Source organism: Perca fluviatilis, chromosome 9 (genome assembly GCF_010015445.1).
Source record: "Perca fluviatilis chromosome 9, GENO_Pfluv_1.0, whole genome shotgun sequence".
Lineage (NCBI taxonomy): Eukaryota > Metazoa > Chordata > Actinopteri > Perciformes > Percidae > Perca > Perca fluviatilis.
The window spans coordinates 13,639,495-13,652,460 of NC_053120.1; the positions used below are offsets into that span (position 1 = coordinate 13,639,495).

Consider the following 12,966-nt stretch of genomic DNA (forward strand, 5'->3'; position numbering starts at 1 on the left):
TGACAATGTGTATTTTGATGTGTTTTTTCACCACACCTGGTTCAAACATTTGGAATAATGAATATGAAAAAAAGTGGAACAAACAAAAACATATGCAGCCTGTGAAGCATTGCCGTAGCAACAGTAGGTCATGGACGTTAATTTGGATTAGAGCTTTCTTTAATGAAATGCTGACATTTTAGTAGCTGCAAGATGACTGTCTAACAACCTACTTATTTTTTCGGCTTTACAAGTGAACAAATGGAAAAATACAGTATTTTATATTTTCATCATGACTAGGGCTGTACGATATGATGAAAATAGTTTATACACGATAACATTGTCTAATATTACGATAACCATATACTTGCGATAAATAAACAGATATTAAAATGCATTTCCTGGTTTTAAGGGCAGCATTACAGTAAAGTGATTTATTTTTCTGAACTTTTTAAACTGTTCAAGCTATTCTATTTTTTGCCTTTACCCACTTAGTCATTATATCCTAATTTTTGATGATTATTAATTACAAATCCCATTGTGTAAATGTTTTGTGAAAGCACCAATAGTCAACCCTCCAATATCATCGCAATATAAATATAGAGGTACAGTATTACGTCAAAAATATTGTGACATTTTAAATTCTCCATATTGCCCAGCCCTACTTTATGCTGCTTTTAGTATACTGCTAAAATACAACAACTTACTTACCTGTTGAATAAAAAAAACTGAAAAGGTAATTATTATTTTACATTATTTTATTGAGCAAATTGAATATTGAACTGAACACAAAAAGCACCATTAAAAAAATGAATCATAGTTATATTTTAAAGTGCAATTTTCTACTGATATTTTCCTTCAACTAACAAAAAAAAAGTGTCTCTTCTTGCATTGCTGCTTTGATAGACCATATACAGCAAAGTGCAGAAGGGGCAATAGTGGCAAGCGATACACCTCATCAGTTAAATTCAAACTGACAGCAGTGTGAGTACATGGTACAGTATGTTCTTTACAGTAGCTTAAAGCAACCACGAAGACATCCCAGGGGAGCAAGCGCTTACTTTCCAATAAGCCTCGAGCGTTCAAGCAGTCAAGTTGCTTAATGTGAAATTCATTAATCCCTTATGTTACTTTATTAAGAACAGATGTAGATGTAAACGAACAGCTAGGACAAATAATGTAATAACTGAGCAGTTATGAAATCAACATGAGCATCCGAGAATTTAATAAGTCATATCTGAAGGGCGTGAAACATGTCACCAATGACTTGCCACAAGTGTTGATCCCTTGAATCCCAGACACACAGACACACACAGACACACACGGACACACACAGGTAGCCTGGTTTCAGACCTCTGAATCGTCGCCCACATCACCAAATGTATCAGTGACTATAATGGTGTAGACACATATAGCCGACGGGCGACCGTTGACAGAAAACGCCGTCGATATGATCAGTCGCGTCCCCAAGGTCCAAAAAACTGCCACAGAACAGACCAAAAAGACGAGAGGAGACGAGACGTAATACATCTCTATAACAGCAGGCGGCACTAATCTGTAATGTTGCCCAAGAAATGAAAACCGGCAGCTGATTGGACGAACGCGTCACATGGGTTTGTTTTCTCCGGAAATTGAAAGCCAGACTGTCATGGTGGCTGTTCAGAATACGATCTCATATTGTACTAAAATAGTTCACAGAAACAGGTTTCTGAAAACATTTTAAGCGAGAAATAGGCCGTGCAGTTGCTGAATCTGTCTTCATTTCAGCTCAACAAAGGTCAGTTTAAAAGATTTTCATCAGATTTTGAGAGACTCTAGTCACCTCATTCCGCTCGTCATTTCCGGGTGAGTCCCGACTTCCCTGCCGCCGACCGAACATGTCAGGTTGGCCAAAATGAACGCCGACAGCCCCCCAGACGGACGACGGCACGGGACACACCGAACAGATTTGAGTCACTGACCTCGCCAGACTGTCCCACGGCCGATAATCGGCCTGATTTGTCCCGGCCTTTAAAGGACTGATGCTGCTCTGGCTGTTTTTTGTTTGGAGAAACAACCGAGCAAATCAGAACTTTGGGGGCGGGACAAATGCAGGTAACGTTACAAAGCTGTGCCAGGTTCAGACAGACAGAGAGTCCCTATGGTGCCTTCAAATGGAACTTGGTCATTGACCAAATAAATTAACCAAATTATCAGGACATCCAGGTCTCTATACCTGCCTGTAAACTGCCTGCCTCTAAACTGCCTGTAAACTGCCTGTAAGAATATGCTACTGGCTTTTATCATTTGCTAGATTCTCTAAAATGTTACCATTACAAGTCTGTTCCTGTCACAACCCACCTATTTTCTACTCACTTAGTTAATTGCCTGTTTATTGTTTTTTAAATAAAAAATAAATATGGAGGAATAGCTGACTTAAAGTGATAGCAGGGCTAAACTTATCTAATAAGCTAGTAGATGACAGCCTGTTCCTCTTTGTGTGCTAAAAGATTAACACAGTAGTTGGTAGCTAGCTATACATCAAACAAGCTCAGTAAACAGTCTTGAGTTAATTCAACACAGAGCCTCTCCTTTGTTTCTCTGTTATAACACCGTGCCCTGAGGTGTCCCAAGAGAATACAGGATAACAATAGATTCAGGAGAGCAAACTCTTATTTAGAATCTTGGAAGTCTTTGACTCGTCATTTTCCTGTATCAGGGTACCACGTTTTCTTTTGCTGAACTTATCCTGCCACCACCGAAAACCGTTTACAAATGGCATGGCTACATTTTCAAAGATTTCTTTTTAATCGTTACAAACCCTTTTTTGAAGAAACAACTCGCACATCCAAAAAATCTTCTGTGCAGGTGCGTTGGAAGATAACATCAACTTGAAAACAAAGGAACAAATCCTGCACTCTGCTCTTGCTATATAATCACCTTTTATTTACAAAAACTAACGTTTTGGTCCCTCCAGACCTTCATCAAGAGTATATCAAATAAACATGACCAGGATTAAATACATTTTTCCCCTCCCATTCTGTGGCTCCAGGTGTGGGACAATAGACAATCACTTATCAATGAGAGACACGTTCCAAACCCAAAATCAGCTCATGGGTACAAAAACCACAAGAATATTACGTAATTGCAACACACACACACACACACACACACACACACACACACACACACACACACACACACACACACACACACACACACACACACACACACACACACACACACACACACACACACACACACACACACACGAGTAGAAAGAGATGAGGGCACTCTTAGTATTCTTTAAAGAGGGGCTACATCTATAATGAGTTATCATAATATATTTCACTTTTATGATTGATAAATCGCTTTTATCTTTCCTTCTGTCTCTTACTCAAGTGAGCAGTTGGCGTAAAACACTGGCTGCAGCAGGAACAATCACGTCAAACCTTCCCTGACGTCCATGTAAAGATGATTTTGGGTGCATCACAGAGGCAAGAAGAAAAGAAACAAATCAATAGCAGATGGAGTGCTGGACAGAATAGTGTGGCGAGATGGATATTTAGGTTGACATGTAATCTATGGTAAATAATCCTCTGTGTAGAGCGACCTCTGTTTTGCCGAGGCTGACTCCTCTGTGGTAAATAAGGTCTGTTTATCGGTCTCCCTCTTTTTATATATGTGTGCATTTCCTTCCCTCCACCTTGGTTCGGTTCCTCTAGCCTTCACTAATATCTCTCACATCTGATGGACGTCAACAAACAGAAGGAGGCCAAGTTCAACTTAATCTAAGTGTTTCTATTGTCGCTGAAGATAAAAACAAACTGCCTAAATGTTTTACATTTCACAGATATGTAGGTGTGATTATCTTTAGGTGCTAGGTAATATTTAGCAGTTACATGCAGTACATATACATTATTTAGATTTATTCAACATCCAACTTTTTGCTGAGGAAGGAGGGATTTTTTCTTCCATCCATGCCCCTCTTCCTATTCCCATTCTTACTTCCCTCCAATCTCCCTCGCTCTCCTTAATGTGCTTTTTGTGTAAGTGGAAAACAGAGCGGCCATACGCCCCAGCCTGCCATTAAACATTTAACGTCTCGTGGTGCTTAGTGCAAAAGAGATAATGACAGAGGAGAGAGACACAGAAAGAAAGGGAGAGGGATGCCTACAAAAGAAACAAAGACCAACATGGAAAGACACAAGAAAAAGAAGACAAGACAGTGAGTGAGTCATACAAAGAAAGAAGCAGGCAGAAAGAGTGAAATTTAGGAAAGACACACAGAGACAGACAAAGAGATGGTGAGAGAGACAGATAGATACATACAAAGAAAGAGAAAAAGGCAACAGCTGAACAACTCAAACACAAGACTCATTGTCTGAGGTTAGGAGTTCAGCGGGCAATAGTCCACAGCAGAAGAGCCAAATGATGCTAGCAAGGATGGAATTTATAATTGATCACACAATAGTTTGGAAAACTTGCTGCATGTTTTGGATTCAAGATTGGCATTTAAAACTCCTGGCTGTGCTACATGAGAACAATGGCCAGGCGTTGAACAGAAAGAGAAAAAAAGAAGGGAAGAGATAGAATAATGGGTGTATAGAGAAAGGTGGTGCACAGGTGGGAATACATTTAGGCCAGAAAGAGTGCATGGTCAGTAATACCATGAATGATTCCCAAGAAAGGTCTTTTTTTATTTATTTTTTTTAAAGCAAAGGGATAATGTTATTTTTAGGCAGTACACAGTGTTTTTAATGTCATGGGATAAAGCAGAGTGCAGTGATTAATCTTGTAATCCTTACTTATTACTTCAACTTTTAATTAACTATAACCTAAGATGTACTCTGTGCCTGATAAAAAAAGGATGGAAAATAAGTTTAAAACACATAGTGCTAGTGGCAAGTGCCATTATACTTGGCAAGTAACTTTATCCTCTCTGTCCTGATTGCCAAGCCTGACTGTGGATTTTCTCTTTCTCGCTGTGTCTATTCTGCTCCATCTCCATTTTAAGCTTTTTACCTGTCACTCTTCGAGCATTACAGTGAGTGAGCAGATAAACCTCAGTGTCTCGCTCAAGGACACTTTATCATTAAACGTGGCTGCTAATGGGCTGGACCAGCAGTTAATGGTCATTATGGTTGTCATGGGTGTTGTCGTGTCCCTGGATCGAGCCCATATACAACAAAGCAAAGGACGCTACTGACATCTTTAATGTTTTCTAAATGAAGCCATTTCCCTTGTTTTCCCCCCTGTACCCACCCGACCCCCATAAAATCTCTCTGTCTGAAATAGGCTCTTCAATGACAGAGAGAAGAGATAAACAGACATGAATCCCCCTTTCGGACTGCTGCTGTGGAGCGAGGAGAGAGCCAGACATGGGGACAAGACAGAATAAACATGCATTACATTTACAAATGCATCCAAAAACACATATGGCTATAGCATCAAAACATATATACATACTCTGACACATTAACAGTTATGACTGCACAACGTAACACACATAGCACAGAACACACACATTATCTGGTTTCCATCATATAAACAACCCTGCATGCTGACACTAAATACAGGAGCAGATTCTTATCTTTTTATCTCCTTTCCCTCCTATCCCACAACAGAAACCGATTAACCCCACCTCCCCCCCTCCATGCAAGTAGTGAGAAGTCATCATGTTTCCACAAATTTGTATACATGTAACCCATTTCAGAGAGGTGTAGTATATGTTTTTGGGTATATGCTAACTCCTTCTTTTGCAGACAATGTTTTTAACCTTCACAACCTTCACAATTAAGAAAACAAAGCACCTCTGAATTCAGCTGCCTAATTTGAACAGATTTACTGTAACCGCCATTTTTATGTTTTATGACAAGAGTAGCCTTGAGCCTTTGTAGTCAAATCACAGCAGCTCTTTTCCCTCGCCTCTAATCCATACATTGCATAACATAGCAAGCCCTCCTTTCACGTCTACCGTTTGCCTAACTGCTGCAAAATGAAGAGGTAGACCCAGGGAGAGGGTGGGGGATGGGGCGCAAAATGAGGCAAATAATATGAGGTTTATATGAAATAAATATATCATTTTCATGATGCTATGATCTTGTTAGATTGAGGAAGTCAGACTCACAGCTTCTGGACTTCTTCTAGGAAATGTGCCAAGAGAAATAACATCAATGTAAATGAAACAATTAAATATGAACGAAAGCAGATTACATGTTATGTGATTTTGCCATGTATTCATCCTTTTGAGTTGAGCTTGTTATGTTGACATCCGTTGGTTCATTGGGGTTGTGAACCAAAAAAGGTTAAGAATCACCAGGTTGCATAACGCACCTAACACTCCCTCCACATCACTGCAGTGATCCAAAACAAGGATTGATCTGCACGCACACACACACACACACACACACACACACACACACACACACACACACACACACACACACACACACACACACACACACACACACACACACACACACACACACACACACACACACACACACACACACACACACAGGTACAGGGCAGGGATTCATCAAAATGGAGGACAGGGAAGCCTGCTGAACGTGATTTCATTCCATTATGTAATCATCTAACCCAGTGACAAATCACCAGACAGCAGCCCTCTTGTACATTTTGGGCCCTCTCAAACTCTTGTCACAAAACTCTTGTTTTCTTTTTTAGGAGATTTTGTTTTTTGTACCATCTACCTCATTTTCTGTATTTTCTCACTTTCTCTGGAGATATTTTTCTCTCCAAACCTCTTTCTCCCCCCTTGTTGACTGTCTCTTTACCCTCTACCTCTCATCGTGCATGATTCATCTGTCTGTCTCAGCTCACATCCCTTCTCCTTCCTGTTTTCGACCTGCTGTTACTTGCCATTTCTCTTAATCTCCCTGTCCACCAATTCAATCCCATTTTGTCTAGTTTCCATTTTTCCTCCACACCCTTCCCCTCTCCATCTTATCTTTCCTTACTCTAATCCTCTGTCCCCATCTCTCAAGCTCTACACATTTACTTCCTTTCCTTTATGTTCGAACCCTGCTTTCCCCCTGCTTCCCCTTTATTTTTCCAATGACCCCACCCCCACAGGCCTTACCAGGTATGAGCTACAGTGAAGCGTCGCCTCTGGCGGATGCTCTTGTTGACCATCAGCTTGCGGAAGAGGCGCGGGGAGCTTCTTGGGGACAGTTTGGGGGACGTGGCGCCCCTCTTCCCTCCGACCACACCTGGGATTTTCGGAGGCTCTAGCTCCAGGTGCATGTGCTCCTTGAATGTCCGGATGCAGGAATCCATCTCAACGCTCAGCTCGTTGGAGGACATTCCTGCAGGCTGGGTTGAGTCTTTCTGTATTTTTTCAAATTCTGCCCTTTCCGTCCCAATTCAGTCACAAGAGCTGGTCATGTACACCTGTGTTCGTCCTCCTCTTGCCACAGAGAAGTTTACGCTGGGTTGAAATGTTGTAGCGGAAAGATTGAGGCTACCTCACACACAAACATTCACCCTGAAAAAAAAGGCCAGCTCAAACATACCCTTTTGTTGTTTGTGTTGCCTGTTCTTTACAGGTTTAAGGATTAGCCAGCCGGCAGGCGTGCCCTCTCCCCCTTTCTTTCCTTTGGCTAATGCACCGTGCTTTCCTGCTGGTCTTCTGTTCATCAGAGGTTCTCAGAGGAGCTTTACCCACAGTAGGGTCACATCAACTCCTTCCCGGAGAGAAGAATTCCTCTTCTCAACAATGCTTCTCTTCTATTTCCCTCCTGGTCTTGCTGTCCGTAAAGCGCTCACCCCAGTGCTCTATCACTCTGCTTCTTTTTCTCTATGTCCCTGTGTAACTGTTGGTACCTGCCGAACACACACCTCAGTACCAGCTCTTTCTCTAAGTCCACCCAGGCAGCTTGATGTTGGAGGATTTCCCTTATGAAAGATTCAGAAGGGCTGAAAACTGCTGTCTACCTCCTCCTGTCTTGCTCTCCCCTCCATCAAGCACTGCTTGAATGACCTCCTCTCTCTGCAAACAACCCCCACTTCTCCCAAAGGCACTCCCGGTGTGGCACAGAGTGACCCCCACTATGACGAGCCTCAAGTCAAATTTACCTTCACTCGCAGTTAGAGCGGTGAGCAGAGCAGAGCAGAGCACAGCATGCAGGCAAATGCTTCACTTGCTGTTTCATTCAGAATATACACAACGAGCTGAGAGCAGGCACGCAGCGAAAGCAAGCCACGCCTCCCCTGCTTTAGGATTGGTTGGTGGTTGTTGTGACGACAAGCAGGCAGGCACAGTAACAGGTCGTCAGATTTATTATTTATTTTTTGTTTAGCCGGGATTTGTGGTAATGTTGCTGATGATGTTGTGACCTTTCGTGAGGCAGGCAACTGGTGAGTGCAGTCCAAGAAAAAAATGGCAATTTGGAAGGGAGATAAAAGCAAACAGCTTAATGGGCATCAGTAAGGAGAAACATACACACTGCGCCAAAGGTCAACTAATTCAAATAAACAGTCTAAAGCTAGCATAGCCTGTCCATAAAAGTCCTTTTGTAGTAAGAGGGCAACCACATATTAACTTACTACATACAGTTAATTCCATCATAATCTATCATACGTCTCATACATGTTCTATCTTTCTCACACACACACACACGCACACGCACACCTTTTACCAATCTATAATTCTATCTGAATGGAAACAATCCAACCATGAGATTGCCACAGTGTGTAGAAAGAAAGAAAGAAAAGATGATAGAATTCCACACACACAAAGGGCTACTCTGAGTGAAGAAAAAATGAGAGAGGAAAAGAGGGGCAATGCCCTAAAGGTAGAGAGACGGAGAAGATGAGGGAGAAAAATCCAAGAGGAACATCAGAAGAGGCAGAATGGCAGCGTGACGAGTGTTGGATATGTGAGCTCGTCTGCTCGGTGGACTGATTTGTTTTGGTTGTGAGTCACTGATGATTCTGAGCCATCGAAGCATGGAGTGCTTTCTCACAAAAAGCTTGCCAATAAAACTTTTGAAAATAGTCCTACCAAGCCTGTATATAAAGAAGAAAACACTTGTAGTAATATGATGCGTCATATACGAGTGTGCATGGTTTAGAATCAGCCAATGATGCATGGCATTCCCTGGCTCTTTCTCATTATTATTATTATTATTATTATTATTATTATTATTATTATTATTATTATTATGTGTCCCTTTTAATATATAGTGAATGAGTGCTGTATGACTGCTGGTTGTCTCTGTTAGTCTTATGTTATGTCTTATGACTGCAGATGGAAAATAGTTATTTTTACTAATTCTGGCATATTTACATGGTGTTTTTATACAACAATGTTCATAAATATGCATGTTCCCTATCAAATAAACCAATAAAATAAAATAAAAAAATAAGTTATGGTCTTGTTGCTACCACTGCTAGCACTAGCAGTATATCTGCTGAAAATTTTGCCACATTTCCCACTGTTGGTAAAATAACCGTTTCAGTCAAAGTTGAGGCTTCATTAGAAAACAGCAGCTCGAGAGAGGACGACAAACATGCAGGTGTGGGGCTGCATTCGTTGCAACTTTGATTGATCTTCCCCACAACTGGACACATGCACACGGAAAGAGTTTGGAAGGAGAAAAAGCTGTGGACTTTGTTTGCGACAGGAATGTTGGCTGCTGTGTGTGCAAAGGAGCAAAGCCTTTTTTTGCTTGATGATAAGATGAAAGGTGTGCATTTTGCAGAGGAATGGATTAATGGGACAGTGATTAGCTGTGTACAAAAGAAAACATTTACAAGCAACGTGACAGCATCGCTCATAAGAGAGCAACTGAAATAGCAGAAATTAAAAGTCAAACACTCTCAAAAAGATTGTAGATATGAGTGGTAGTCTAATGCAGGAAACGATCAGCTCATTTAGAACAGCTTATATGGTTGCAAAGTGAAGGCTGGCTTACACAAAAATGAGTGCCCTAATTTAGCTTAATGAATTAAATAGTGCACCAGTCGGCACTGCACACAGATCCAACCGACCATTCCTGTGCTGCGATGATAGAGCACTGATTGCCAAAGAAATTAAGGCAGCATTTGTGTCTCATGTCACATCATTTGATGTTCCCATTAGCAGCACTTTGGAGGAAAGTACCGTACATGGATGCACATACATGATTGTGTATGTAAGATGCATATTCAACAGCCATGGAGATAAAGACAGTGTTTGTTTTTTTACATAGTTGAACTCGACAGGGGAACAGATGCTGAGTCGATATGTAGTTCTTTAAATGAGAGCCTGGGATAGAGCTGGGGTGAATGGCGATTTTCTGCATTGCCACTGATGGAGAGTCTGTCCTGACCTGGAGAAAGAATGGACTTGTGACGAGATTTTAATGGAAGTTTCCCTCAAGTCTAGTCAGTTCGCTGCCTTGCTCATCACTAGGAGTTGGCAGTGCAGACATTTGCTGATTAACAATGAACACAAAGTATTGAGCGGACTGACATTTTGATCAAATGGTGGAGCTACATTAAAAAGTTAAGGGATTACAATTAATCCTGAGGGTGATATGAATATCTACACCAAATGTTGTGGCAATCCATCCAATAGTTGTTGAGACATTTCACTTAAACCCACAAATGTCAACCTCGTGGTGATGCTAAGAAAAAAAGTCAGGGGGGCACCAAAGTCAGCAGGATCCATCCAATGGTGACCACAAATGTCTGTTCTCTTATCTCATAGTTGTTGACATTTCAGTCCAAAGTGGTGGACGGACTGACTGTCAGATATGCCACTCCATTGGCATGGCTAAAAACAAGCTGGTTTCAGCATCTCAAATGTGAGGATTTGCTGCTTTTTCTTAATATCATTGTAAATTGAATACCTTTTGAGGTTTTTAGTTTTTTTAATTTTAAGATATCTCATTGGGTTCTTGGATACTGTGATGAACAATTGTCTCACATTTACTGCCAGTGAAATCTTTTAAAATTATTAATCAGATCAAATATTTGAAAAATCGTTAGTTGCAGCCCAAAGGCAGACGTGTAACTATCGGTAAGCAGGGTAAGCGGTGCTTACGGGCCCGGACCAATCAGGGGCCCACATCACTGGAAGATATTGATTGACAGCCGGGGCCCCCTATCGCATTTTCATTATTCGCGACAATCCCAGCAGTCCCACGTGCAGCCACTGACCAAGCAGGAGTGAGAACGGGTCAAATTAATTTCCTTGTTTCTTTTATGAAGACGAGATGTGTGTGACTCGAACATCTCACATTTACCAACAAAACGTACAGCGAAAGACCGTGCAAAACTTTTCAGACCGTCCTGCCAACCTGTTTACATTTTAACATCTGTAACGTTTTTTCACTATAAAGTCACTGAAGCGGCTGCTGTTTCAATACTGTCGGCTCTCTGCAGCGGGCGGGGCTGCTGCTCCATTTCCCCCCGCAACTGACGCGCGCACGCACACACAATCACACACAGTGGATGCAGGAAAAACCGCAGATGAGCAACACAATGACCTAAATTGAGGACAGCTACGCTCGTTATTGTAAGTGCAATAAGTTAAAGTCCAATAAGTACTTTATCAAACCGTATGAATGTGTGTGTTTGTGATCAGGATAGGAAATTAACTAACAATGTAAAGATCAACAAACCACTGACAGTGACATATATGTTCATATTTGATTCATTTCAATAAATTATTATTTTTTGTCTTAAATCCACCAGCCATTTTCATATTACACCAACATTTGCAGCATCCTGAGCATTTTTGCTAAGGTTCCTAGGAAATCTCAGCCCAGAGTAATTAAAGGAATATTTCACCGCTGGAAAGCTGAATATATCTTTAAATTGGGTCACTTATGTAGTAGAAATGTGAAAAAAAAATTGAAATTGGTGCCTTCTAGGCCGAGAAAAGCCAGAAAATGTGTTTTGGTCTTATATGGATGAAAAACACCAAATCCCAGAATGCACCTGCTTCGTTGCTTTGAGTCCACTCCCAAGCCACGCCTACCGCTTGACAGACCGACAGAGGCATTCAACTCCAAGCGTGTTTTATATACATATAACCATATACACGAAACATTTCATGCGTGACTCAAGTGGTGTTACACATTTAACATATATAAAACGACATTATATAAAAACGACATACGAAACAGGCTACATTTAGTACACACACTTTATAGGCTCCGTAAAGTTCAGCTAACGCGATACTCAGCATTAGGCGCTTGGTGGGCTGTAAACACCGAGCATAAACACAGCCGTGAATTAGTGTGTAATGTAGAATGGTCGGCATTTAACAGTCACAAACTCCACCAGCAGTTAGCAGTTAAATGGATACAAATCACCACATTTCTGCGCCACTCGGTGTTAACAGCCCCCACCTCTTTTACCCGGCGACAGAGCATCTCTAGCCTCGGAGGGCTAGCAGGCCTGGTAGCTGGACAGTCCGGTACACTATTCAGGCAGGTTTCCACAACAAAAACACAAAGTCTCTGAACTCACACGTTGGGAGTGTCGTTGAAGTTTGATGTAGTCCAGTTTGTGGTCTAAATGAGCGGACACTTGCAAGCAGGATCCGTAAAGTTCAGCTAACGCATACTAGCATTGGTGTAGCTAAACACGGAGTATAAACACAGGCGTGAATTAGCGTGGAATGTCGAATGGTCGGCATTTAACGGTCACAAGCTCCATCAGCAGTTAGCAGTAGCTAGTTGGATTTTATTTCTACACCAGTCCACCTCCACGGGCCGGCGAGAGCAGCCTGGTAGCTGGATAGTCCCGGTTCCGGTACACTGTTGTTCAGGCATGTTTCCACAACAACAAAACACCTTCCACCTAGCCGATGAGGATGTCCCCTAGCCGATTGAGCTGACGTGAGCGACACCGCTGGTCTCCGTGCGAGCGCGAAGCTCACGTAGTGTGCCGGTATTGCGTCTGTAATAACGTTTCCTCCATATTCTCCGATCTGTACCGATGTATCCCGGTGGTACACACGTCCGGTAGTTTAAATGCAGATAATTGTTG

The 12,966-nt window shown here is 41.7% G+C and overlaps 1 protein-coding gene across 2 annotated transcripts in view; it reads right to left on the bottom strand.

The window, feature by feature from the left end:
- The window catches only part of pde4ba (phosphodiesterase 4B, cAMP-specific a), a 196,789-nt gene that overhangs the window by 129,312 nt on the left and 54,511 nt on the right, over nt 1-12,966 (bottom strand). Inside the window, exon 1 of one of the 2 annotated variants that reach the window (XM_039811828.1) lies at nt 7,064-8,113. The exons of the other annotated variant lie outside the window; for it this stretch is intronic. Coding sequence (XP_039667762.1) covers nt 7,064-7,287 — 224 coding nt within the window. The 5' untranslated portion in view covers nt 7,288-8,113. Of the gene's footprint in view, nt 1-7,063; nt 8,114-12,966 lie in introns of those variants that run through there. 2 annotated transcript variants of the gene reach the window in all.